Source organism: Canis lupus, chromosome 18 (assembly GCF_003254725.2).
Source record: "Canis lupus dingo isolate Sandy chromosome 18, ASM325472v2, whole genome shotgun sequence".
Lineage (NCBI taxonomy): Eukaryota > Metazoa > Chordata > Mammalia > Carnivora > Canidae > Canis > Canis lupus.
The window spans coordinates 14,799,837-14,827,590 of record NC_064260.1 but is presented as its reverse complement, the minus strand read 5'-3'; the positions used below and the strand labels follow the sequence as shown (position 1 = coordinate 14,827,590).

General features: G+C 48.4%; 1 protein-coding gene across 14 annotated transcripts in view; it reads right to left on the bottom strand.

The window, feature by feature from the left end:
* Positions 1-5,490: 5,490 nt before the first annotated feature.
* ATXN7L1 (ataxin 7 like 1) overlaps positions 5,491-27,754 on the bottom strand; it is a 243,104-nt gene continuing 220,840 nt past the window's right edge. For 11 of the 14 annotated variants that reach the window (XM_025449511.3, XM_035701269.2, XM_049097015.1 and 8 more), the window contains 6 exons: positions 21,040-21,232; positions 17,806-17,927; positions 16,087-16,392; positions 12,723-13,668; positions 9,959-10,033; positions 5,491-8,287 (listed from right to left, as the gene is read on the bottom strand). In XM_025449511.3, the coding sequence (XP_025305296.1) occupies positions 8,246-8,287; positions 9,959-10,033; positions 12,723-13,668; positions 16,087-16,392; positions 17,806-17,927; positions 21,040-21,232 (1,684 nt within the window). In that variant the 3' untranslated portion in view covers positions 5,491-8,245. The remainder of the gene's footprint in view (positions 8,288-9,958; positions 10,034-12,722; positions 13,669-16,086; positions 16,393-17,805; positions 17,928-21,039; positions 21,233-27,754) is intronic. The other 3 variants (XM_025449512.3, XM_025449513.3, XM_025449514.3) reach the window with 3 other exon arrangements.

Here is a 27,754-nt window from a genome sequence, read left to right as displayed (position 1 = left end):
TGCCCCCACAAAGGGAACAGCTATTCTACAGATCCGGCTCTTGGTATTCCTGGCTTTAATCACCAAGGTTACTCTGAATGCCAATTCATTAATTAAAATGTTGAACAGTGCTGGGCTCAGCACAGACCTGGTGGGAACACCCTCTAAGTGCTTGAAGGTGAGCGCCCCGAGACACCCTCTCAGCAGACTTAAGTCTGTCTTATACCCAAAGGCTGTGTATCTAGTCCATGTCAAACGTTTCTGAGCATATTGAGTTGGACAAAACCAAAAGACTTGCAAACATTGCGAACAAAACCAAATACATGCATCTGATTTCTTTTTTTCCAAAAGAAAAGCTCTCAGATCATGGTTTCCTCCCTGCTCTTGTCACTTGTATGGGGCTGTCTCTGCCTTTAGCCCGTTCTGATTATGCGACAGACTTGTTATCCTATCCCTGTCAGCCCCCAGTGGGTCTGTATTACTCAGGAAAATGGGTAGATGCATAGTGTGCGTGTCTGTGTGTGTGTGTGTGTGGGGGGGTTAGTAATAGGAACTGGCTAGGAAATCAGATAGGGAAGTGAAGGGAGTTGGGAGAAACAGAAAATCCTTATACAGGCTGCACAAGCTCCTATTTTTCTAGCAGCTTCCACAGTGCTTGCTCAGGCCTCAGAGGAAGCAAACGCTTTGCTTTGGTGATGGTGATGTTTGCTTTGATTAGAGATTCACTGAAACGTTTGAAGGTGAAAGGGAAACCCAGAATACATCCCAAAATTTCTTAAGTGGAGAGAACTTTTCCAATAGTTAGGACCTTAGATAGGATCGGTGTTTCGAGATGTCACAACGGAGGCAACACCTCGCAGCTGCTGTTGGCGAGCTTCCCGCAGTGGCTCTGAACGGACTCAGGCTTTCATGGGATTGATTTAGTTTTTGAGATATTCAGCTTTTTTGTGCTTTCCTCATTTAGTTGTCTAGGTGAGTGGCTCATGAGGATGCACCGAATAGAAAATACACTTATTAAAATACATTCCTGGCGACTTCACTCAGAACCAGGGATCTATAAGACCTGCACATCCTGGGGCCCCTGGGGGGCTTAGCTGTTGAGCGTCTGCCTCCAGCTCAGGGCGTGACCCTGGGGTCCCGGGATCGAGTCCCACATTGGGCCCCCCATGGGGAGCCTACTTCTCCCTCTGCCTGGGTCTCTGCCTCTCTCTCTCTGTGTCCCTCATGAATAAATAAATAAAATCTTTCTTAAAAGATTTTCTTGGAGGTCTAGGTTTGGAGAACACAGGCTGCGTAGGCTCCTTCAGAGTGGAGTTAGAAGACCCCTGGACTCAGGCAGTGATGGGTGGCCAGTCCCAGACAAAGCTCAAAACAAATGGATCTGTGATGTTCTTGGTGCTAGAAGCAGCACACTGAGGTTTTGTGATTGCGAATTCTCCAACTGCACATTTATTTGCAGGGGCTTACTGCGTGCCAAGGTTCACATCTGCTAGCCCTGGGTTTCTTTTCTGCACAGCAGTGAAAATATCCACTTGGGCCTGAGGCAGAATGATCAGAAATGTGCCTGACTTTGCCCTGGAGCTGTCATGGCCTGGCTCTGCCCTCGGTGTGCTCAGGCCACTCTCTAAGGTTGTCTGCTCCCGGCCAGGACCCCGCTTTGATCACCAATCTCAAATGTGCTCTCACTACTGTGACAATCCAGTTTCACTAATAATTACTTCTTCTTCTTCTTATTTTTAAAGATTTAATTTATTTAGGGACGCCTGGGTGGCTCAGTGGTTTACTGCCTGCCTTCAGCCCAGGGCGTGACTCCGGGGTCCCAGGATCGAGTTCTGCATCGGGCTCCCTGCAGGGAGCCTGCTTCTCCCTCTGCCTGTCTCTCTCTCTCTCTCTGTGTGTGTCTCATGAATAAATAAATAATATCTTTATTTGACACATAGCACAGTAGACAATGCCAGGCAGAGGGAGAAGCAGGCTCCTGCTGAGCAGGGAGCTGGGTGCAGGGCTCTATCCCAGGACCCTGAGATCATGACCTGAGCCAAAGGTAGGTACTTAACTGACTGAGCCACCCAGGTGCCCCTCAAATCCATTTTTGCTTAAATAGACTCTTAAAGTTTTTTAATATGCTTCAGTTTATCTTTTAACACTACAAACACATGTTTGGGTTCACCTCCCTCTTGCCTTCTCAGAGCCTTCCCTTCCCTTCCCTTTTCTTTTCTTTTTTTTTTCTTTTCTTTTCTTTTCTTTTTTCTTTTTCTTTTTCTTTTTTTTTTTTTTTTTTTTGAGAGAGAGCAGGAGCACATGAGTTGGGGGAGGGGCAGAGGAAGAGGGAGAAAGAGAATCTTTTTTTTTTTTTTAAGATTTTATTTATTCATGAAATATTTTATTTATTCATGCAAAGACAGAGGCAGAGGGAGAAGCAGGCTCCATGCAGGGAGCCTGATGCAGGCCTGTATCCTGGGACCCCAGGATCATGCCCTGGGCTGAAGGGAGGTTCTAAACCTCTGAGCCACCCAGGCGTCTCAGGAGAAATAGAATCTTAAGCAAGCTCTACGTTCATGACTCTGAGATCATGACCTGAGCCAAACCCAGGAGCAGAACCCTTAACTGACTGAGCCACTCAGGTGCCCCTCCCTTTATTTTTGTTTTTAATATCTCCTGCTTCTTTAGCTTTTTCCCTCTCCTATTATTCCAGTCTTACCAGCATATGAATCATAATCTTGTCTCTTCTCCCTTGAAAAACAATAAAGAAAAAATAAAAACAAAATCCAAACACTCCCTTGAGCCTTCTAATCTCCTTAAGATTTGCGGACACATCTGAATTTCCTTCAAACCACTCCAGTCCCTACCACGCTGTCATACCTGCTTTGCTAAGGTTACTGTAGCAGACTGAATAGTGACCCCCCAAAAGAAATGTCCACATCCTAATCCCTGGAACCTGAGAGTGTGAACTTATTTGGAAAAAGATGTAATTAAGGATCCGGAGATGAGATCATCCAGGATTTAGGGTGGGCCCTAAGTCCAGTGGGTGATGTCCTTACAGGAGACAGGCAGGGGAAAAAAAAAAAAAAAAAAGGAGACAGGCAGGGGAGATCTGAGACGTGGAGAGACCTAGGGGATATAAGGCCATGTGAAGATGGAGGCAGAGATGGGAGTGATGTGTCTGTAATGCCATGGACTGCTAGCGGTCAACAGAAACTGGAAGAGGCCAAGAAGGATTCTCCTCGAGAGCCTTCAAAGCGAGGGTAGCCCTGCTTGCTTTTGGACATCCAGTCTCCAGAATTCTGAAAGAATAAATTTATGCTGCTTTCAGTCACCACATAGTGGTAATTTGTTATGGCAAATACCCTAGGAAACTGTCACCCATGACCTCCATGCTGCCGAACTCTGAACACCACACCATCTTGATCTTACATTGCGCAGCAGTATTTGACTCAATTGACTGTTCCTTCCTTGAATCATCTTATAGTCCTGGCTCCCAGGGAACCACTTTCTGTTGGGTTCGCTCTTCTCTGTGAATGTTTCATCTTAGGGTTCTTTGCTAGTTTGCTGCTTCCACCTAACCTCTAAATGTCTGTTTTTCTTGCTCTATATTCTCAAGAAATCCCACTCGTGCTTGTGGCTCTAAATTTCTTTTCTTTCTTTTTTTTTTTTTTTTTTGTGGCTCTAAATTTCATTCATATACTAACAGTTCCCAAACTGGTGCCTCCAACTTAGGGCTGCTGATGGTTTCAGTCATGAGTATGCCATGGGTATTGGCACAGCAGCTTTAGTGTTCCAGTGATCCCAGTTATGAGCCAACACACGTGCACAAAACAGGACTTCTGGGCTCCACCAAACACCCCTCCTAAAAAACTCATTCCTCCTCTGGTTTCCACATCTGACGAAATGGCAGGCATCGCTACCTAACACAATCTTTTCCCTATTCTCGGATCCGATTCCTAAGCAAGTCTTGTCAATTTAATATACCTTGATTCTATTCGCTTCTCTTTATCTCTACCATCATCATCTTGGGAGCACACATTACATCTCACCTGGTCTCTTGAAAGAGCTTCCAAGTGATTCTCCGCCATGCTACGACCCTACTTAAAGTCTTTCAAAGGATTCCCACTGAACTGAGCATGAAATCCAAACTCTGTGAGGCCTTTTGTGACCTTGCCCTGACTTCTGTTCATCTTTCTCCCCCTGTGTGGCCCTCAGTGGATCTTCCTCAGGCTCTAAGAACTTATAGGCTTTTACCTTGGACCAGCTCTGCCTGGGATTCGCTCCCTCCCACTGTGCCTTCAGCCCACTTCCTCAGAGGGGACTCCCAGATAGCACCCCACCATCACCCGTTTTATGTCGGCTTCTCCTTTTCTTTTCTCACAGAATTCAATTCTCTCCACCACAGCATTCGCTACAATCTGTAATTACACATTTGATCGTGTGTTTATTTATTTACTGTCTTCCCCACTGGGTTGCTTCCAGAGAGCAGCTGGGACTGTGTCTGTTTCTCACCACTGAGCACAGAGCGCCTAGCTCAGGGGCAGCCACGACAAGATGCTCCATAAATATTTGTTGAACGAACTCACTCTCTTCGATCTATCAAATGTGTGTTCTAGCAGGAAGGCTCATCAGGTGGGAACACTTTCACCCAAAAGAAAAAGAAAGAGCAAAAATTGAAATTTTAGGAAAACCCGAAGACTTTGTTTTACAAACATATAAATTATTTTATTTACAAAGCCATGTTACAAAAAAAAAAAAAAAAAGCAAAAAAAAAAAAAAAAAAGTACAATCGCTCACTGGAGAATGTCTCCAGGCCTGGTGCTGAACCATGGCAGTATCAATAGATACATGTTTGTTCTTTCCTTTTAAAACTGTAAGCCATAGAATTTACTATTTACACCTACTTTAGACATTTATTCTGCTTACATTATCACAGGCATGGAATGAATTCTATCCGATAGTGCTAATATGTAAAGGTGCGGAACAAAAAAAGAAAATACTTAGTGTTACAAAATATGGATCGTAGAAAAGAAACCCACTCCACAAGTGTGGCATTTGTTTAGAATGTTGGGACATGCTTTCTCCAAAATTCTTCTGGAAAAGGTTCTAAAATCGGTAGTAGGAAAGGACAAATGAGCAGGTGCAAATTCTTGTCTGTGCAACAACAGTTATTGAATATACCCCATGACTGACCAGCTACGTAAAACCCACAGAGTTTTGTTAAAGTGCCATGGGCCGACAGCATAACAAAATATAAGGTGTAAATAGAAAATTTCTTTTTTTCCTTTTTTAAAACAAGAGTTCACTGAGAATCAGCAATAATAGAATATGCTGTAGAAACTATTCTCTACAAAGGTTGATCAGCGTTATTTACAATTGGTACATTGATACAAAAGAAGGCATACAAGTTATCCAAGTCGCTTTTTTTTTTTTTATGGCTGACGGGTCTATGCATTGTGTTATGCTTAACAACCAGAGCTTTCGAGCCTCTATGGCTGGCGACAAGTCACGAGATCTTCAGGCAAATGGGGGGTGGGTGGGCAGGGGTTTTGTGTGTGTGTGTATGTGTGTGTGCAGTCAAGGGGCTGGGGCAGGATGCGCAGAACAGAAGTACCCAAAGGATATCACCCTAATAATGCTTTATAGGCTGGTCCAGTTGAACTCCGTTAAAACAAACCCAAAGAAAACCGTTTATTTGCATTCCATTTTTCAAGCTGTGAGTTTTTAACACATCATTATAAAGTAAACCTGTGGTTGATTGTGAAGGAAGAAACACCGTGGGTTTTCCCTTTTTGCTCAGTTTTCCAGAAATGTCCTCACCTTGGTCAGAGCCAGTCTTTCATCAAGTAAGCAGCATTCGGTGGGGAGCCTCTTTATTCCAGCTGCAATTCAAGATGTAGACAGCTAAAATGTTTAAGCCTATTGAATTGCTCCTTTCGTCCCTGTCGAGACATTTTTTTCTCAGAAGCAGCCACTTAATCTCTCAACCTTTGTTTTCCCTCTCTGAGTGAAAGAGTTTATAAATCAGAGGGTTATTTTGTTGCTGAGATTTTTTTTTTTTTGTTTTTTTACTCCTGCAAGTTTTACAACTTAAAATAAATTATAAAAAAAAAAAACACAACAGACTTCTAAAACCGAACAGGACAAAAATTGTGCAAAAATAACAAAGATATGTACATACTTTTCAGTCTGAAGAAATGTACAATAAAAACATAATTCAAAGAACATTTTAAAAATATAAACATTGCTTAAACTTTCCTACGTTTCATATTGTTTCTGAAACTATTCTGGTCAGTTAGCTCTGTAATATAGTAAAACATAAATTATTACAAAATTAACACTATAAAAATTTACTTTAAGAATATCTTCTAAACTTTTTTTTCCAAAGGGTCTAACCTGTTTATAATTTCTTAAACATTTTATAAGTCTTAAAATCTGCCTTAACTTTTTTTTTTAAAAAAAGAAAAAGTAACCATCTTCCCTTCAATTTGTAGTCTCTTTTTCCCAAGACGTAAATAAACCAGCATATAAGTGCACTTTTAACACTGTAGAAATAAAAATGAAATCATCTGAACTAAGGTCCTGGTACCTAATATCAACTCCTGATTTTTAAAAAAATCTTCATTTTATATTAAAAATTTTAGGAATCCTATAAGAAACATGGTCAGTGCAATTCCATTGATACAAATCACTCCATTTGCCTCCCGTCTTCGCAAAATCCAATGTGGTGAAACGTAACAGTAGTCTGATCTTTGGGTTGTGGGGATGGGAAGGAAGAGAGGGAAACTTTAGGGTAGGGATGAGGGTTTGGGCCCAGCTGCAAAACTGGCATTCACTTCGGAATTGGGGATGAAGCAAAACTTCCTAGTATCTCCTGCTATCACATCGTCTGCAAAATTTCATGGTTAATAGCACAGGATGCCTAGTTCACGTGGTCAATTCCTTTCCCGATTACCGGTCCCTAGCGCAGCTTGTGGTATTGCTATTTCTTTCAAAACTCCAGTGTGGACAGTGTTATAGCCGTAGGGCTCTAGCTTCTCTCCCGCTCTTCCAAATAGCTCTTCTCCACTCGGGGGAGCTGGGCTTGCTGCACCCCCCCCCCCCCGGGGTGGCTGCATCTGAGTTGGGGCTTGGAAGAGCCTAGTGCAAGCTCATCTACGGGTGTGCCCGTTGCACGGGACCCTGGGGCCTGGGACCCCGAGGCGGGTGGGCAGTGCTCGGATTTATTCTCACCAGGTGTTTGCTACTCGACCCTCGTGGAAGCTTGCCCCGGATGCTTCCTGCACCCCCAGCACTGCTCTTTCTCCTCCTGCCTAGCCCCGGAGGGCAGCCTGAGAACTGCCACCGCTGAGGGCACCGTGCCCCCTCCTGAGTGGCTTCCTGGGGTTCCCGTGCCCTTCTTCCTGGGATTTCTCCTTCTTGGGTCCCCCTAGCTTTGGCGCGCTTGTCCCTGGCACCCTGGAAGGTTCTGCAGAGCATGGATTCCTAACAAGCTCAGGTCAGCAGTCACCCAGTTACCTGTCTTTTTGAGGGCTACCTTCCCCTACGCATATGCTCTGCTTCTTGTCACCTTCCAGGCCCATCCGGCCCGTCCCTGACCCAGCAGATCCTCTCTGAGCTGCACAGCTGGACAGTGGTATTGGCTCAACGACACGGTCCACTGGCCGCTCCTCCCGGCTTTGCCCAGAGCGTGTGGCTCCCGCAGCGCTGGTGCAGTGCACAGACCTGGGGGAGCCGATTTGGGTCGGGGTGGGGGGACCCGGGAGCAGCGGGGAGGGGCAAGGGGTGGACGGGTGGGCGAGGTCAAGGGGAGGAGCACTGCGCGTGCTCAAGTTCAAGAGTTTCAGACGATGCCGAGCGGGAGCTGACATTGTGCAACGTTGTGCAACGTCGGCTCTCGGGGCTGGAGCGCAAGGACGGTGCGGTAGCAGCATCGGAAGCTAGAGGGGCGACCCCAAACTTGGAAGAACGTATACACATGGCCAATGAAAGAACCGAAACAAAACACTGGTATTGTTTTCTGTAAATCTGAAATTCACGTTCTTTTGCCTTGTTTTTTTTTTTTTTCTTCAAAAACTAAAAACTGGTCAATTGCAAAAAAAAAAAAAATAATAATAGTAATAAAATAAAATAAACTAAAAGGAAGAAGAAAGGCCAGAGCCACAGGCACGGCCCAGGAAAGCCTCGCCCCGGCTGCGCACTCCCCTCCCTCCTCCTCCTCCTCCTCCCGCCTGGGCCTCGGGTGGCCAGGCATTGGTTTGGAAGTGGCTTCACAGTCTTGTTATGGAAGAGTCCTTATCCTGCCCGTTCTGTTTGTGGTCTTCTAGGAAAGAAAAGAAAAGCTCGTTTCAAAACCATACACTTGGGATTACCCGCAAGACTTCAAGAGCAGAGCCACCTTGGGCCGAGGGCAGCGGGCAGCTGCCAGATGCCGAGGACTTGGCGCATGTGACCTGGCCACACGGATCCTAGCTTGGGGGAAGACACAAGGACAGATACATCCTCTGCACATGCATGGAGGAGATCCCCTCCTGCAGAGAGACCTGGAATAAGTGACCTTTGTGGTTTTTCCCCCCACTATTTTTTTTTAAAGATTTATTTATGATAGAGAGAGAGAGGCAGAGACACAGGAGGAGAGAGAAGCAGGCTCCATGCCGGGAGCCTGACGTGGGACCTGATCCCGGGTCTTGAGGATCGTGCCCTGGGCCAAAGGCAGGCGCCAAACTGCTGAGCCACCCAAGGATCCCCTCCCCCACTATTAATTTACCTTTTCCTACCTAACCACATGGAGAATTATCCAGGGAAGTAGAGTGTTGGATTAAGTATAAAGGGTTTGGGTTCAAGTGACTTAGCCTCTTAGTCTGGGCATCTTCAATGTATAACATGAGGATCATCATTTGGCCCTCACGGGGTTGCTAAAGGGTTTCTGTGTACGTAAGGTACTTAAAACGCTCAGCAGAGCACCTGCAGGGAAAAGCCTCAACAAATGGTGTCTATTTTATTATTATTATGTTTGTTAAGGGTGACAATGTAGCCTCCAGGTGCACTCCACAACCTGTGCAGGAGGCCGGTCAGGAACAGAGGCCGGTTACCAGGGCACAGACCCCCCTGCATCCATCCGTTCCCTGCCCCCATCTCACAGGATGGGTGGAGGGGGCTCAGGCACAAAAAGGGACTCAAGATGCTGGGGATACAGAAATTACTTCCCTATGATCTTCACCCAAACGCCACCCAACATTGGTGGGGAAACCCCAGAGGCCAAAATGCAGACAAACATTGGGATCTGGTATCTATGAAACCCACATCTAAGCTGACACAACGCGGCCATGCGTATGCTTTTTCCAGTTACGTAGAACACCCATAACCCACCCTCCTAGCCTCCCTCAGAGGCACACACACTCCATTGGAGAAAATCATTTGTACCCTGACTACTCTCACTCTTTGAGTTTGTAAAAACTGCTAAATCTACCCTGGACATTCCCACCATGAAACCACATCTTGAATAACAGCTGCAACTCACTAGAGGCCTTGAGAAAGGACTGATTGAGCAGTGTCCCGAGCAAGGCCCTCGGGTCAACACCATTAAGTTTCACAGCAACCTTAGGAGGTAAGCGTCACCTTTGCCATTTAACAGATGAAAACACTGAGACTCAGAGAAGTAATGTGCCTAATATCACAAAGCTGCTATTAATACTTGGGGCCAAGGCTTGTGTGTTTGTTATGTGCCAGGCATTTTCTAGAGGCTTTAGGCGAATAAATTAACTTGATCCTCACAAAGCCATGGGAGGTAGGGGCCTTTGTGATCCCCTTGTGGGTGAGGAAACTGAAGTGCAGAGAAGTTTAAGTAACTTAGCCAAGGACACACAGCTGTAACCAGAAGGCCTGAGCTCTTAACTGGAGCTGGGGGTGTGAGCCAGGGTCTGCCCCAACGGCCTGGCTCTCTCTGCTGGTGACCCCAGGTACTTCCCACCCCCACCCTACCCCGGTTTCTTACCGGTCGGCTGTGTCCTGGGCTGGAGATGCTTGAAGGACTGGATTGTGACAAAGCTAGGCTGCTATTTTTCCCGACCTGAAAGACACCAGCGAAGTCCCACTCAGCTACACCGGCCGGCCTGCTGCCAAAGATCCCTGGTACCTGGTGCCGCCCTGGGTCCCACGGTGCCATCACCCTCCTCCAGTGGTGGGCCACTCATGTTTCCATCTTAGACGGTAGAGAAGACAAAAACGGCTCCGGGGGCACCTTGCTCATGCCCCTCCCATCTCAGAGGTGAGGATGAAGGACTCTGGGAGAGGCCTGGCCCTTCCTGGAGGGCATTTGGCACCTCTGACCTCCCAGACCGGTCCCAGACCTAGCTTGTTTCCTGCCCAGTCTCCCTTGGACTGCCTTAGTTGATAAAAGCCTGCATCTTACTCTGCATCAGTTTTACTGGCCACAGGACACAGCAAACACCTTCAGAAAACCCAGCCAAATGGCTCTGGGCTTCACCCTTCAAGTGGGAGTGGGGGCTGCAGCCCAGGAGGCCGCACTGGGGGCCTCTCCCCCGTCCTGGGCTCGCGGTGGGCGGGTTCCTCAGGTGAGTACCCTTCCCACAGCAGCTCCTCCTTGGGCCTAGAACGAGCTCATCCTCTCTGTGAACTCACCTTTCCATAAAGACGTCTGCCTTATACTCGCAGTCTTGTTTTTTTTTGTTCAATTTAATCTCTCTGGTAAATTCTGGGCTTACACCTACCAGACACAATTAAATAGATACCCAGATGGCTCCCAAAGCCCACGTTTACCTTGAATTTCTCAACGTACGTCATGCTTCTCCTAGTCTCCTAACAGAACCAACCCAGATCGCGGAGGCCTTTCCCCAACACCTGGACATCACCGGGGTGACCTTGGACAGAGGCTTTTCTAAATGGACTGGTGACAAGCACCCAGGTATCACCTGCATTAGGGAGCCAATGTGGGCTAGACCCCCGGCGGCTGTTCGAGGCATCAGCTATTTTGAATTTCCTCCTGATAAATAGTCTGGCAGAGGCCTGTATGTTCCTTTCACCGCTGGTTTTGACTAATTCATTGTGTTTGCTGAACACTTCCTATGGTCCCGCTGATCCAAGAACAGACAGGGCAACATTTGCTCAGTACAGAGACATTCCATTAACACAGAGGCATGGAGGTTAAGAGCCCAGACTCCAGAGCCAAACTGCCTGGGTTTAAATCTTGGCTCCACCATCTCCTTGCTGTGTGTGACTTGGGCACGTTGTTTAACCTTCCTGTGCCTTGGTTTATTCATTTGTAAAAAAGGGGGGGGGGCAACGGTTAACCATTAAACGAATTAATGTATCTCAGGGACTTGGAACAGAGCCCATCCCATAAGGGCTTTAAAAGGGGTGACACTAGGGTGTGCCTGGATGGCTCAGTCGGTAAGTAACTGACTCTTGATCTCAGGGTTGTGAGTTCAAGCCCCATGTTGGGCTCCATGCTGGTAGAGCCCAAAATTAAAATGGTTAACACTATAGCTTTGTTGCTCAGGGGTGTGGTCCGTAAACCAGTGCAGTGCTGCTGTCTGCATTTTAATGGGCCCCCCACCCCCCACTGCAACCTGGGGAATTCTTGTGCACATTCAAGTTTAGGAAGCCCTGGTTCTGTCCCTCATCCAGCAGCCTGGAGGTGGCCCCACCAGTGGTGTAATCTCAGAGGAGGGCTCTGTGGGCGCTGGCCCCCTCCTCCGAATCCCTGAACTGGGGGGTCCAGATGGTGGCACATGTGCCTCAGCTGCAGACAGGTGTGAGCATCCCGGGCTCCAGAGAGGGGACCTACATCTCCCCTGTCTCACCTTGGCCTCACATTGCAGCTCCCCTGGCCCTTGGGAGTCACATGTGCTGTTTCCCACGTGCTTACTTGTGATTTGTGAATCCCCCTCCAGATGTTCTCTTCATGAGGTTTTAATAAGCCTCATATAAAGATGACATAAAGCATCAAAATATCTCTTTAACAACTGCCTCTCATCTCTCCAAGGTCCTCATCCCCAGACAGGGCTGGGCTTAGGGTCCGGCCCACTTAATGTCCCGGGTGGCCGGCTGCCCAGGTGGGGCTCAGGCTCTGGGGTAGGCCTGCGGGGACCACTCTCCCACCACCTCCGCCCTCTCCTGGGTGCCAAGGGGTGAGGGGGCATCTGGAGGGGGTAAGGCCTCTCCTAACTAGCTCCCCGCCTGCGAGCAAAGACCAGACTTCAGGACGGCTGAGCTTGGGCTCTTCTGCCCCGTCTTCCCAGCCTTCCTCACCGTACACCCCCCTCCGTGCACAGTGGCATGGGACGCTTGTGCGCCAGGTGGCGTGAGGCACAGTTTCACTGTAGGAGGGGTGGGCCCGGGGCTGCCTGGAAGGGCGGGAACAGTCAGTCACCCGGGAGGCACAGCAGGTGGCTCCCCGCCGTCACCCCCAAACCTGCCCAGGCCTTGGGCTCTTGCTAAGGGGGGGTTCCCAGAGAGCAGACTGGATGCAATCCTCCGAACTCAGGAGACAGGAGAGTCAGAAGAGGAGGGGCGGGTCAGAAGCTCCCCGTGCCTCAGTTTCCTCGTCTGTAGGGCGGTGGTAACAGAGGCACCAGCCGCACCGGCCTGCGGGGCTTAAACGAAGCGCTACTTGCATGGTGCTTAGAAGGGCCTTCGCCGCACAGTGTCGTTCCCTAACCCGACCTCCGCACGGGGGTCTGTCGCCGGCCCGGGGTTCCTGGCTAAGCCCCCCGAGCCCGGGAGGGCGGGTCCCTTACCTGCCGAGAGGAGGTGCTGTTAGCGGGATCGGGCACCGGAGCGAGAAGGCTGGGCGGGTTCTTTTTGTGAACGCTATTCATACCAGGCATTTTAGTGATTTTACAGGCTTTGCTACTAGAACTCGAGTTCTTACGCTTTTTTCCTTCTGATTTGTCAAAAGAGAGGGGCAGCGAAGAGACGGCATTGTGTGAGGCCAGAGAGAGGTCCCCTGCAAGGGAGGGCACAGAGAGGGGACAGGAGTCACTGCTGCCGCCCACCGAGCCCACGTGTCTCACTATGTCCGCGGGGCCGCCGGGCAGCGAGGTCCGTCCTGAGGGCTCCAGTTTGGCACTGAGGGGGCTCACCCCATTGTTTGAGTTGTGCACAGACAGACTGTTATAGGGGGGGGCCGCCTGATAGGAGTTCAAAGCTGAACTGGCATTCAAGACACAGTTCTTTTTGTGGGGCCCTGATAATGGAGACGAGAGGGATGTCTGCAAGGTTAATGAGGAGGAGGAGGAGGAGGAGGAAGTCGAAGGCTGCGGCTTCCTCTTTTTGTTACTTGGAGACTCGTCGCTACGGGCAGACAGGTCTTTGACTTTTGAGGATTTGCTGGTTTTGGTTTTGGATGGCTTGTGGGATGGGGAAGGGGTGACAGCTGGTATCGGGGACACGGCGGATGGGGCCTTGAAGGTTGAGTCCATGATGCTGAGGGTTGCGGCCACATGGGGGAAAGCTGTGGTGTGTGACATGAGGGCGCTCGGGTCCGGCGACGCCACAAAAGCTGCGTTTGAGAGCATGGCTGATGTCATTATGTAAGAAGAGGTGAGTCTCGAGCTGATGGGAGCTGAAGGAAGATACACAGCACTGGGGTTGTTGAAAGGCTGTGAAACGGATGCTGGAACGGGGGTGGTGATGTGGGCTGCTGGCGAGGGCATGGGGCTATCTGCCGCAGGAGGGATCTTCCTAAACATGAGAGAAGAGTGAGAGAGAAACCGTGAGAAACAGGCTTGCAGCGCTCCGGAGGCTCGACTGCGTGTGAGCGGCAGGGCTCGAGGGACCCCGGTCGGACCACACGATGGAAGATGAAGCCTTGAGAGATGGCGGACTCTGAATTATGGCCCTTCCCTGGGTGCCCCCATTGCAACATCCAGCAACCTAGTCTTCGTCACTTTCAGGCTCTCACATCCTTGTCTCCACGCTTGGCTACTGGACAATGGCTGATCTGGGTTCATGAATAAAGGCGAATGTTATTTAGAACATAAATCTCCCCGACACTGTTCTCTCTCTCTCTCTCCCTCCCCCTCTTTTTTTGGTAATGCTGACGGTGGTTTTTAATGAGAAGTAGTCATTTCACAGGTAGGTCCCGGCTTGAAGTAAGAAGTGTGAGGACAGGGCGCTGCGGCCTGCACCTGGGGACCCCCAGGCCTCCTGTCCTCTGCTCCCCCACTCCACCCGCCCCACTCACAGGCCAGCGCCCTCTCGCTGTGCTGTCTGCGGCCTCCGCTTTACTCTGCAGAGAGGCAAGTCCACGTGAGATCGGGGCTGCTGGCTCCGATTTCCTCTTATCCACCTCCCCCAACCTCAGCTCTCTCTCTCTGAGGAGCTACGATGGGGGTGTGGCTGCCCTTCCATGGGTCTTCCCTCCCTGGATCCAGACCAGGGGATCAGCCATTTCCAGTTGGTTCTGAAGACAGATGCAGGATATGGACACAGGAGAATACACGGTCTGGGAGCGGGGCTGGGGGTGTGCGGGGGGCTGGGGGTGTGTGTGTGTATCTTCCAAGAGGTTGGGGGTGCCTGGGAGCAAACTCCCTGCCTGTGGAGCCAAGGTCGGCACCGGGTGCGGGTCGCTCCTGGGGCCTTCTTTTGGACTCCCACCTGCATGCAAGGCTCTGGCTCCATGTTGCTGCTACTCCGGGAACCGGGGGGAACACAGGGGCCTTGGGGACACTATTTGTTCCTGATTTTTTTTTTTGCAGGAAAGGATACTGACCTCAGGAGCCAGGTGAATATTTTCAAACGGGAGCATTCCTATCTTTCCCCTCGCTCCCCCTCCCCGGCTTCCCTGGAAATCTCTTTCAGTGTAGCTGAGCACCCCCAGTGAGTCAGGAACTAGCTCTCTTTCTTGGAAAGTGGCACTTGAAGGTGGGCAGGCTTGGGACTTGCTACCCCCAGGGCTTCGAGACCCGGCCTCTGGCAATTCCTTGTCTCCCTGGAGGCCACCCTCTCAGCTGTAGCAACAGGACCAGGTGCCCCCGGTCTCCAGAAAGAGGCCTCACTGAGAAGGAAATTCCTCTCCTAGCGCTGCCCTGAGGACTCGGTGTTCTGCCTGCAATTTGGTGGAGCTGAGGGCTTCCGACTTTAGGGTGGACTCCAGAGGAATCCTTGAGTACAGAAGCACAGGGTCCTTGAAAACAGCAGATCAAACAGATCAAACATAAGAGGAAAAATGCTCCCAAATCCACTGTGGCCACGATGGCGTTGGAAAATCTACTTTTTCGGAAGCCTAGGGAACGTCAAAGGTCCTGCCCGCACCCAACCAGGGCTCCTTAGTACTTGTTGCAATGAACCAACGAGTGAACGAATGGATGGATGGATGGGTGGGTGGATGGGTGAGCGGGTGAATTCTCAGCAGCAACATAACTATGCATGCGGGGCAAGCACTCCCGGGAGCTCCCACCGGGGAGGTCTGGACACGCCCTTACACTGTCTGCACCGCACAGCCCGGCCTGACACTGTGGGCAGATCTCTGGGGCCCGCGGCATTCGCCCCTCTCCCTGCCACCCCTGGTGCCGCGGGTGGCCCGCTCCGGCCTCCCCTGACTCTGGTTTCTGAGCGGCTGAAATACGGATGGAAGCACCTGCTAGAAGCACCTGCGGGCAGAGGTCTGGCAGTTACTTGTCATCAGTGCCAATTACAGCAGCGCGGTGGCTCCTTTAGAGAGGGCCCCCCTCGAGGGCCTTAACCGGGAGGGCTCCGGCTGCCCCGACTGGACCCCCCCCAAGCAGTGCAAGTCTGCGCCTCTGCTGGGTGGACAGGTCCTGCCTTCCCTGGCGGACTCTCGGGCCTGGGCTGGATGCTACGCCTTCCTCTACTGTCTGTCCCTTTGCTCCTGCTCCTCGCTAACCCGGAGCGGGCGGCAGAAGCGGAGGGGGGCTCGGGCCGCTCGGTGTCCCTGGAAGCCCCTGCCCCCCGCGCTGCACCGGGGATGCGTTTACGTGGGTGCAGCTTGGCAGTGGGTTTCAGCCCCAAGGGCTGTGCCCTGGCTTCGCCCCTGCACGCTGGCCTAGGGAAGTCCCGTACAACAGCCCGCGGATGCGAATAAATTACTGACAGTGCCCAGCCTCCCCTGCCAGCTGGCATGGAGATCCAGATGCTGACCTGGCTGCAAGAGAATACTGTGTTGGCGTCTCCTGATGCAGAGTTAAATGCTTGTTAAAGAAAAAAGAGTCTTGGCCGTTCCTTTTCTTCCTAATGTCTTCCACGCCCCCATCGGCTGCCATCCCTCCAGGTTCGGGCCCGTCGGGGCCTGGGGTTTGGGCAGCGAGGCTGAGAGGGCAGCGGGGCGCTACGCTCTCCAGAGTTGACACCCAGGCAGCCCCAATGTTGCTCAGTGACAGCAGATTGGTTAGGCAAGTCCTGAAAAGGGGGGAGGGACCTGACGCCCTGGGGCTCGGGTTTCTGTGCCTGAGGAGGAAAGGAATATGGAGCTTGAGCCGACAGGACACCAGGTAGCGAAATACAGATCAACACATTCCTTCCACGTGTCCGGGTTTACACCTTGCGCCACGCAGGAGAGCAAAGGGCTGCGAGGACCCCGGGGCCGGCTGCCAGCGTGGGGAGCGAGCGCACCAGGTTCAGTCACCGAACCACCAGGAACGCGGGCCCCCCGCGTGCAGCGCCCGATTGTGGCGGCGGGGATCGGACACGGGCACACGACCGAGGGCGCCCTTCTGACACACTGAGCTGTCGCTTCAGTGAGAAGAAACGATAAGCTTCTCTTGTGGCCCTTTCCTGCCCCGTGGTGAAGTGTCAGCGTGCGGCCCCCGTGGGGCTTGCTCCTGCTAAGTTCGGGGCCAGAGGCTCTCTGGGCATCGCAGGGATAAGGGGCTGGGGTTCCACGGGGGCTGGGAGGGGGGCCCGCTGCGGACTCTGTCCCGTGTACGCCCACGGCAGCCTCTCATCCTCAGGAATGCCCTCCCGCCTTCCCGGGCTGCCCTGCGTGGGGTGAGGGGGCTTCCTCAGCCGGCCCGGCCCTGACCCGAGGGGTCCACGACTCTAATGGATTCTGATGTCCTTAAAAGCTCACCTTTGTGGGAGTGGGTGGGTGGGTGGGGGGAGTGCCCGCAGGGCTGGCCGAGCGTTACCGAGTGGCCAGCACGCAAGGCCCCGTGGCTGTGGTCGGAGAGGGGTCTAGCTGGGTGCTCTTTCACCAGGGCATCCGCCTAAGGCAGGAAGCTTTCTTCCCTTTTTCCACATCTCTTACTAGGATGTGAGTACACTGGGAGGTGTTGGGGAAGAAAGGGGGGGTCAGAGGAATGGAACGTAAGCTGGAGTTGAGGGTGGAGAGAGGTACAGGGAGAGGGCAGGAGAGAGCTCTAGTGAGGTGGGAAGGGCCAAAGACAAGCTTAACCAACTTTAAACAGCACTCAGGATCTGCCCTGTTGGCCGCTGTACATAGTTTTTCACAGGACACTGCACCATTAGAAATGGGTCCATGACCATCGTGAAATGTCTAGTATCGACACTGTAGCATTAACATCACAAACAGAGGCATATTCTTAGGATCCTTAGGTGTTCTTAGTCATAGCAAAAAGGCCCTTTAATACTCTTACATAAACAAGATCTTATCTAATGCCTTTTTCACTTAGTTTAGAAGATTACCAACACAAACATGATCTCCAAAGACGACAAGGCACACGTTGTACGTGTGTCTGAGAGCCATTAAGAAGACCTGGCATTTCAGAATTAACCACGGATCCTGATTTCCGAATCATTTTGTTCTATGAAAAGCCAACTACCACGTTCATCCAGAAAGCTAGGGCGCAGACAGTCGTGGGGCAGCTCTGAGCAAATATTGCACAAAAATGGCTCACTTACTTCCACATCTGTGAATTCAAGTGTTTTTCTACCATGGAGTTTAGTGCGAATCGAAAACGATCCCATCTTCTATCAAACACATAGTACCCGCGTCCCATGAGGCGACTCCCGAATGAGCAAAACTGTGAGGGAAAAGACATTTTAATTTTGATTACAGGTTAATAAGCTAATATAAACCATGCAGAGAAAAATAACATTTGCACAAAAACACACAGGGGTACAATTTTACTCAAAATAAAGAAGCAAATAGTGCTGAAGCCAAAAATATTTCTGTGGCGCTTTCGTCTGCGCTCTGGATTCTCTGCGGAACCTCGTGTGAGGACTCGACAGTAGTGACATTCAATTTTCCGTGGCACCGAGGGCTACGTTCTCTACACCCGGGATCGAGCCAGTATTTTTGGTTCAAAACAAACAAACAAAGACAAGCCAACGACAACCAGCAGGCGGCATGATTTTTCGGCCCAGCCGGCTTATGGTGTATCATCCATCTTCTCTGGGGACTCGCGGTCCCCTGCTTGTCATTACAGTAAGGGACACTGCTTGTACCGGTGCAGTCCTCGACTGGCCAGAGCTTTCCTGTCCATTGTCACCAGGGCCACTTGACTTCCAAGGAGGCTATGCGCTCCTTCCTTCCCCAGTCCTGACCTCATGCCCACCTCTCTTGTAGGCTGCCCTGCGACACGTCACCGCCTCCACGCTTCCATTCATGCTGTTCCCTCCAGTTGCCCTCTCCTTCCCCCTTCTCTTGAAGTCCCAATTCTCTGCTCCCTGAGCGCCCTCGTCAAGATTCTCATTTCCACTGGCCCTTATTTGAGCAACCTCGTCCCTCGGAGCTCCCTCTGCACAGCTCCCGCATGCTGTGTTACATTTCACCTTGAAATCACTACATGGCTCTTTTATGTTCTATATAAATAACGTCTATGTGCCTCACTTGATTATAAATGTATAAAGCCTGGAAACCTCATCCTCTTCTCCCTCCTCAGTGTGAGGGCGGTAAGGATTTGGGCTAACGAATGGATTGGAGAGACAAAGTCCTACAAAATGTTTAAAGATGGGGGATCCCTGGGTGGCTCAGCTTTATGGCCTGCCTCTGGCCCAGGGTGTGATCCTAGAGTCCTGGGATTGAGTCCCACATCAGGCTCCCTACATGGAGCCTGCTTCTCCCTCTGCCTGTGTCTCTGCCTCTCTCTCTCTCTGTCTCTCATGAATAAATTATAAATTCTTTAAAAAATAAAAAAATAAAAAATAAAACATATGGCTGAAATATGAGCAGTATGATGTTTAATGGACATCACTGGATTATGATGTTAGGGCAACCAGAAGGCCAGCAGACAGAAATCCAAGAGGCGACCTCCGAGAAGGTGACATTTGGCTGGTCGAGAGCTTGGGCGAGTCTGCATAAGACTCTATAACTCAAATACAGCTTCTCCCCCCTTCCCCCAGACCTCCCAGCGGCTCCCTGGCCTCCATCCCAGACACAGCGCTGGGTTTGGCGCTCTTTCCACAAACGCTTCCTGGAACCAGCCTTTGGAACACTTCTTAGGGAGGAAATGCAAGACCTTCCCTTTGTTTTGTTTCTGCTTATGTTTTGGGGGCTTTGCATTAAAATTCTGTCTCCCGTCAAATATGGTACCCTTGATGAAAAACTCTTTTCCTGCACTTTCATATCAAGTGCTTATGGATGGAGCAGGAAAATATATAAAGGGGATTCTCCAATGTGGAAGCTGGTCCCCAGCAGCCTGTGGGAGCTGTTTCAGGTCTAGACATCTTTTCTTCCTTCATTCCTGTTGCTAAAGACACCCTGAATGACCGTTCATTACAAAAAATGATTTACTGTATCAATTGACCATGAGAAAAAGGACAGAGCAAAGAAACAATCCACGGGCTTTCCATTTAAATCAGCAAACATTAAGGGCATACAAATCTGCCATGCCCGGGGTTGAGCTAATCCACTGTAGCCTGGCAGCTTGTCATTTGAACAAATATCCCATGCTCTGGAGTCTGGCCTTCTGGTAGAGTCCAATTTCTCTTTTAGACTTGGAACCTGGGAGCTCCCTATTGTCCCTGCTACCTAGGTCTCCAATTCAATACAGATGCAAGGTCACACGCCTAAGAGGCTCCTGCTCCTGTTCTCTGTTTCACACGGTGCCTTCAATAGAGCTGTAGATCTTCGCGGCACCGGCCACCGAGGCAGACCTCACGGGTTGCCAGTCACATCAGCCGTCATCCCGCCCATACTTCTCGCCACCTTTTCCTGGCTAATGGCGCTGCACTTCTGTGCTCTACACCCAGTGTGGGGCTTGAATTCACAACCCCGAGCTCAAGAGTCACACGCTCCACCGATGGAGCCAGCCAGGCGCCCCGGTGCGGATTGATGATACCTATACAGCCCATGACAGCCATGGGGCAGTCAACGGTAACCTTGCAGGGCTCAAGCCGGGACCACAGCAAACCGGCCGTGGGGTCCCACATTCCAGGCCCCCCTGAATTCGACTCCGCGATGGTGGCATCAGGCAGTCAGTCCCTTCTTAAGTGCTTGTAGGGCAAACATAAACAAGCCTTTAGCTCATGCCTCCTTAGATTTCCCACTTCGATTTCAGTGACCTTCTGAGCTGTCAAAAGTGGACTCTTTCAAGGAATTGGGAAGGAATTGTACCTTTTTGTTAATCAGCAATCATGCTGATGTGAAATACTTCCTCCTCTCCGCTCTTCAACGCGCGCGCGCACACACACACACTCTCTCTCTCTCTCAGTTCTAGGACCATATGGTCGCACTTACTAATAACAATAAAACTCAGAATCAATAGGGGAGAAAAGCAGCTCGGGCTGGCACCTGGCACACCACTAGGACAGGCGGCCTCCAAGGCAGGTGAGCTAGACACACTCTGGAATCAGAGGCTCCGTATTTAGACGGGCGAGGCCGCAAGGGCAGCTCCCCAGGGCACGTATATAAATACCACTTCTCAGGCGTGCTCGCTTCAAGGTGGACCACGGGTACTCAGGTGCTTAAAGGCTTACAGCCAGTAGGGAGCCCTGCCCTTTCCTTCCGTGATTTTCAGGGGTGATTCGAAGGTAATCATTCAACCTCGGGGTGAAGCTTTCTAGAGAACACCGTTCTGTTCTGGCAGCCTCTCCCAGGAAAGCGTGCTGCCCCACGCGATCACTAAGTGCCACTAAGTGCCGCAGAGCGCTGGGGGAGGGGAGGGACGCACGGGTGGACACACGGTGGCCTACCGCAAGAGGTCTGGGGTGGTGGGTAGAGAAATGACAGTCTAACTTCTCGGGTTCGTCAGCACCGTCCATCTCCCCTTCATCACTCGACAGTCGGCTGGTGAGGTCACCTCCAGCTGGGGGCAGGGGAGGTTCCGGGGTGTAGCCACTGTGGTTTGAAGATGTGCTGCTGCTGATGCTATTTGCAGATGATGGTCTAAGGGCAAGAGAGAACGGACAGAGTGAACTTTCTGTCTGAGGGAGGAAGACCCACGCTGTTTAAGGGAGCTCGGCAGGGGGGCCGAGTCGCTTTCTCTATACACCAAGGAAGGCAGGGCAGTGGCCTATGTACAGCAGGGAAGGATTCAGGCTGAGATCAGGCCCTGCCCTGCTTAAGTCCAGGCACCAGGGAAAACTTCAACAGTGTAAGTGGAATTTAAGATACAGCAATAGAGAATTAACTTGAAACTAGTCTTCTGATGAATTCAGTTATCTATCTGCATGTAAGTAATTTGTACTCGCCAGCCAGTTGCTTCTTTCTGAAAGTGGGATCTGACAAGATCAACCAAGTAAACAACTTCAAAACAGTTACCAAAATATCTGTCATGATGGAAGATGCCCCTACACTTGTTTTCTGGCAACTAGAGCTTTATGAGGCTGTTATCGCATTGGTATGAAAAAAAGGTTTTGTCCCAGTGATGGAGCACAGTCTCTTACTCCACAGCCAAATCTCTTTTTCCCTTTTTCCTTTTTTTTAAAGTAAGTTCTACACCCAACGTGGGGCTTGAACTCCCGACCCTGAGAACAAGAGTTGCACGCTTCACTGACCGAGCCAGCCAGGTGCCTCCAGATGTGACCAAGACAGTCAGGCACCCCCCCCACCTCCTCCGATGTGTTTTTCTTCTTTCTTTCTTTTCTTCTTTCTTTCTTTCTTTCTTTCTTTCTTTCTTTCTTTCTTTCTTTCTTTCTTCTTTCTTTCTTTCTTTTCTTTCTTTCTTTCTTTCTTTCTTTCTCTCTTCTTTCTTTCTTTCTTTCTTTCTTTCTTTCTTTCTTTCTTTCTTCTTTCTCTCTTCTTTCTTTCTTTCTTTCTTTCTCTTTCTTTCTTTCTCTCTCTCTTTCTTTCTTTCTTTCTTTCTTTCTTTTCTTTTTTAAGATTTTATTTGAGAGAGAGCAGCGTGAGAGAGAGAGAGAGAGAGAGAGAATGCAGGAGCAAGGGGAGGGGCAGAGGGAGAGGGAGAAGCAGACTCCCCGCTGAGCAGGGAGCCCAATGCGGGCTTGATCGTAGGACCTTGGAACCATGACCTGGGCCAAAGGCAGACGCTTAACCGACTGAGCCACCCAGGTGTTCCAGATGTGTTTCTTAATGTCAAGCCCCATATGTAGTTTAATTGTACCTTCTGAGGATGAATGTTTCCACTTAACTTTTGACAAGCCACTAGAACGAGAGGCTGGAATGGTTGGTGCTGAAGAATTACGTTTCTCAATGAACGAGTGCAGGAGTTCCTTGTGTATAAACAGTCCAGCAGATCTCACCTTGATGAAGGCTAAGCTTACAGAAAAGCAATGTCACAGTAAGAAGCACCACATGCTTCATGAGCCGCAAAAAACCAAACACATCAGCAAAAGAATTAGAAGAGGAATAGTCAAAGTTAGTTAGCAGTTGTTTTTCCTGCTTCTCCACTTTCATCAGGTGATTGACCAGGGAGAAATATAGGGAGAAAAAGAAGTTCAGGAGAAAAAAAAATAAGATCCTTAAAAAACAAAACAAAACAAAACAGTTTTCTGCATGCTGCTTTAAGAACTGTCTCTTCAAGGAGCATGAAGCAGCACTGTTGATTTTTTCTCTTCTCCCTTGTTTTCACTCTCAATTCTTTCCAGGTGTCATATAGCTGAGTTCAAATCAGATCCACAGTCATTTATTTTATTTTATTTTTTAAAATTTTATTTATATATTTCAGAGAGAGAGAGAGACAGCGTGCACCAAAGCATGAGCAAGGGGAGTGGCAGAGGAAGAAGACTCTCCACTGAGCAGGGAGCCTGACATCGGGCTCGAGTCCAGGACCCTGAGATCATGGCCTGAGCCTAAGGCAGACGCTTAACCAACTGAGCCACCCAGGTGCCCCAGCAGAGACATTTAAAAGCAAAGCCACAGGGCAGCCCAGGTGGCTCAGCGGTTTAGTGCCGCCTTCAGCCCAGGGTGTGATCCTGGAGATCTGGGATCGAGTCCCACGTCAGGCTCCCTGCATGGAGCCTGCTTCTCCCTCTGCCTGTGTCTCTGCCTCTCCTTCTCTCTCTGTGTGTGTTTTCCTCATGAATAAGTAAATAAAATCTTAAAAAAATAATAAAAGCAAAGCCACAAAGGTGGAAACAACCCAAATGTCCATCAATAAATAGACGAATGGATAAAACATAATATGGTATATCCACACAATGGAATATTAGTTAAGTCTTAAAAAGAAAGGAAATCCGTACACACACTATAACACACAGACGAACCTTGAGGACAAGATACCCAGTGAAAGAAGCCAGTCACAAAGGAGAAATATTGTATGAATTCCACTTATGTGAGGTGCCCAGAGTAATTATATAGAGACCGAAAGTAGAATGGTGGTTACCAGGTATTGGGGATGGGGAATGGGATATTAGTGTTTAATGGGTGCAGCATTTCAGTAGGAGATGATAGAAAGTTCTGGGGATGGATGGGATCTGGTCGCGCCACAATGTGAATGTACTTATGCCAAGCACCAGTACACTTAGAAATGGTTAAAATGGTAAATTTTACATTATGTATATTTTGCCACAAAAAAAAACACCCCTGCAAACCAAAAACAAGGCCACAGGTAGTTTTTCAGTGTTACTACGAGAACTGTTGGTGTGACAATTTGTTATTGACTATCACCTTCCTATATTTATGAAAACGAAGAGGCCATTCATTCTGTATGTTCAAAGTGCATAGTCCAGAAAACACATCACCGCAGGTACATTCCCGATACCTTCTCTCCTGTATCAGAAGGGGCGACAACATCATCGCCTATTTACAGCTGAATACCCAAACAGTGAAACAATTTTCATAATGCTGAAACATATAAAGAAAGAAAATGACATCCATAATCCTGCCACTCAAGATCAAGTGCTATTACCATTTTGATTTATATCCTTCCAGATTTCTCTACTGTGCATACACGGGCACATGCAGTTTTAAGCAAGAACTGGATCACACTGTACATACTATTTTGAGACATGCTTATTTTTTTAAGCCTAGTGATATTGTAGAGATCTTTATATGTGTCAAATTATATCAACATTTTAAATATTCCCCAATATTCTATAGTGTGGATATATCATAACTGACCTAACTAATCTACTGATAGACATTTGCATTGTTTCCAAAATTTCTAGCAGGCTCATTTTGAGGTCTTCCCCATGGTGATAGGCCCTCCTTGTGCTACAGGAGAGAAAAGTGAGCTGGATTTTGTTAAGTGTGATTAATAGTATTTTGGTTATACAGGAAGATATCTTTACTTTTTAAAGATGCATTTGGAAATCTTTAGAAGTGAAGTGCCATGATAGCTGCAATTTACTTCAAAATGTATTATCAGAAAATGTAGATCAAGTAAATAGAATTGCCAAGTATTAATATTACAGCTGTTAAAACTAGGTATGCATGTGCTCATTTTATTATTCTTTCTACTTTTCCATAGATGGAGAAAATTTCATAACAAAAAGTAAAAAAACACACAAACACACACACACACACACACACACACACAAAACGAAAAAAACCACACCCAAAACAGAAATAGAACAGAAAGTGAGCTAGTAGTACAGATATGTGTAAGGAAAGTAGCTGAAGAACTTCCTGTTACATGGGCCACATGGAATGGACATGCTTATCTCCTCATCCAAAACACTATTAAAATCACAGTAAAGAGATTTAAAAAAAAAGACATGGTCTGGAAGAACAAAGAGATTGGCAGAGATATAGCGATCCTCCTGATGATTACTTCCCAGCCTCCATTTAACCCCTAAACCAATAATGGAAATCTCATTTATCTTGCTAATGATTGGTTTGGAAAGGAGTGTGAGAAATACGTAAAAAGTTTTTTCTAGGGGGAGGTTGCAAAGATTTTCCTCACTTTTAAAATGAGACATAAGGAAAAAGCGGTCTCCACCTTCTTCTGGATATCCCTGGAAGTGTGGCAGCCACCTTGCTATAAACTTTGAAGATGAAAATAGAAGACAGAAGAGGATGGAGTAAAAGAAAGACAGAGAATGAGAGCTGATTCCTCATCTTTGGGGAGTGGTGCCCTTTCACCTCTGGACTTCTTGTCCTGTGTGATAAGACAATTTTTAATTTAAGCATTTAGTAAGACCAGGTTTTCTGCTACTTGCACCTGAAGCATCCCAATTGATACAGTGTGAACATGAGACGTGAACATACTTTCAGAAGATAGAATGTCTCTGGAGAAGTGTTCATTGCAGGGCAAGTTACCACAGAACCTCTGAGAAATAGGGCACCTGGAGCCACTTCGAGCTGCAAAGGTCATGGGTCATGTGAGGGCTAAACCTAGTGGGAAAGTTGAAAGTCTTCCTGTGTGGTAGCTGGACCTACAGGTCAACACTACGACCTCACATGACCAGATGACTCCCATTGCTCCTGCCAGGACCCACCCCTTCTAATCCAACAAGAGAACAAAGGTTTACTCTCCAGAAAACTGGAGAGATCCCATTAAATAAGGGGCTGCCAGGCTCAGCAGAGATCAGGTGAGAGGCACAGGGCGGGAAACAAGGTAAGCATGGGCTCTCTCTAGTCAAATCCTTAGTGGGCACTCCTAGAATGCCTATCACCAGGCACATCACCAGGGAGGAGTCTTATCCCGAGAAATGGAATGGCCCCAGAGAAAAGGCTTCCAGATCTTGCCTTCAGGAACCCTCCAAAATAGGCTGATTGGTGACCTGATGACCTTTTTGTTCACAGTCCCACACAAAGACTTCCAATCAGCCGGTTAACGCTTCTCTTCTATTTACTCTTTTTATTTTTATTTTTAAAGATTTCATTTATTTATTTGAGAAAGAGAGGGAGAGGAAGAAGCAGACTCCCCTCCCCCCCCCCAGGTGGAGCTTGATCCCAGGACCCAGAGATCATGACATGAGCTGAAGACGCTTAACTGACTAAGCTACCCAGGCGCCTTGGTGCTTCTAAGTGTGAATGGTTAGGCATCACCAAACATTCCTGGAACATCTCCATCATGAGACTGACCAGCCAAACATCAAATGCATGGACACACACGAAAGAAACAAAGATAATGAAGCAAAGAGGAAAAACCTAAAAAACCTGTGTTAAAGATACTAGGATGGTATTATCTCTGCAAAATGATAATATCTTGTAGGATATTATTAAGAAGCAATTATAAGGGTTCCTGGGTGGCTCAGTCAGCTAAACATCCAACTCTTGGTTTTGGCTTAGGTCATGATCTCAGGGTCTTGAGATCAAGCCCTCATGGGGCTCCTGGTTTAGTGAGGAGTCTGCTTGAGATTCTCTCCCTCTCCTTCTGCCCTTCTCCTCACAGGAGCTCTTGCACTCTCTCTCTCAAATAAGTAAGTAAGTAAGTAAGTAAGTAAGTAAATAAATCTTCAAAAAGGAAGCAATTGCAAGAAGTTCTTTATATCTAAGAACCATATCCTAAAGATCTAAAAAAGTTAATCATAAATTGGTTATTTCATATACAGCTTTGAAGGTAAAATGGAAGAAAATCTTTTAGAAAGTATAACAAGAGATTAAGAGAATAAGAGAAAATAGGAGAAGAGAAGTAATAAGAGAATGAAAAGATCAAAGTAAAAGGTCCAACATCCAACTAATGGGAGGTCAATACAAAGAATAAAGACGATAGTGGGGAGAAAATTAGCCAAGATGTAAGATACAAAATTATCCCTGAAACAGGTATTCATAGACTGAATGAATCTGCTAAGTACCCAGTACTATGAATGAAAAAAGACCCATATTGAGTGATCCCTGTGAAACTTCAGAGCCCTGGGTGTTAGAGATTAAAAACGGATCATATGCAAAGAGAATATCAGACTTTCCAATAAAAGGAAAGCCAATAAAAAATGTCTTCATAATTCCATAGGGAAATGATTTTTGGGATGCCTGGTGGCTCAGTAGTTGAGCGTCTGCCTTCAGCTCAGGTCGTGATCTCAGGGTCTGGGATTGAGTCCTGCATAGGGCTCCCCGCAGGAAGCCTGCTTCTCTCTCTGCCTATGTCTCTATCTCTGTGTCTCTCATGAATAAATAAAATAAAATCTTAAAAAAAGGGAAATGATTTTCAATCCAGCTATATACTCAGATTATCAATTAAGTGTAAAGATAGAATAAAAACATTTTCAGGTGTGTAAGGGTTCTAAAAATTGAACCCCTTTGTACCTTTTCACAGGAAGCTGATGGAGGACATACTCCATCAGAATAAAAGAGCAAACCAAGAGAGAGGAAGGCACTGGGATCCAGGGAACAGGTACTCTAACACAGAGTGGGTAAAGTGATCCCCCAGGATGGCAGGAACTCCTGTTTTTCATTCTAAGTCTTTTGGTTCTATTCGACTTTTGAACCATGTGTCCATTTCACTTTGATTTTAAAAAAAAAGTTTAATCAAGGAAAAAAGAAAAAAATGGCTGAAAAAATAATAAATTTTAGTTGCCAGATCAAACAGAAATGAGGGGAGGAGAATCCTACAGACTGAAGCTG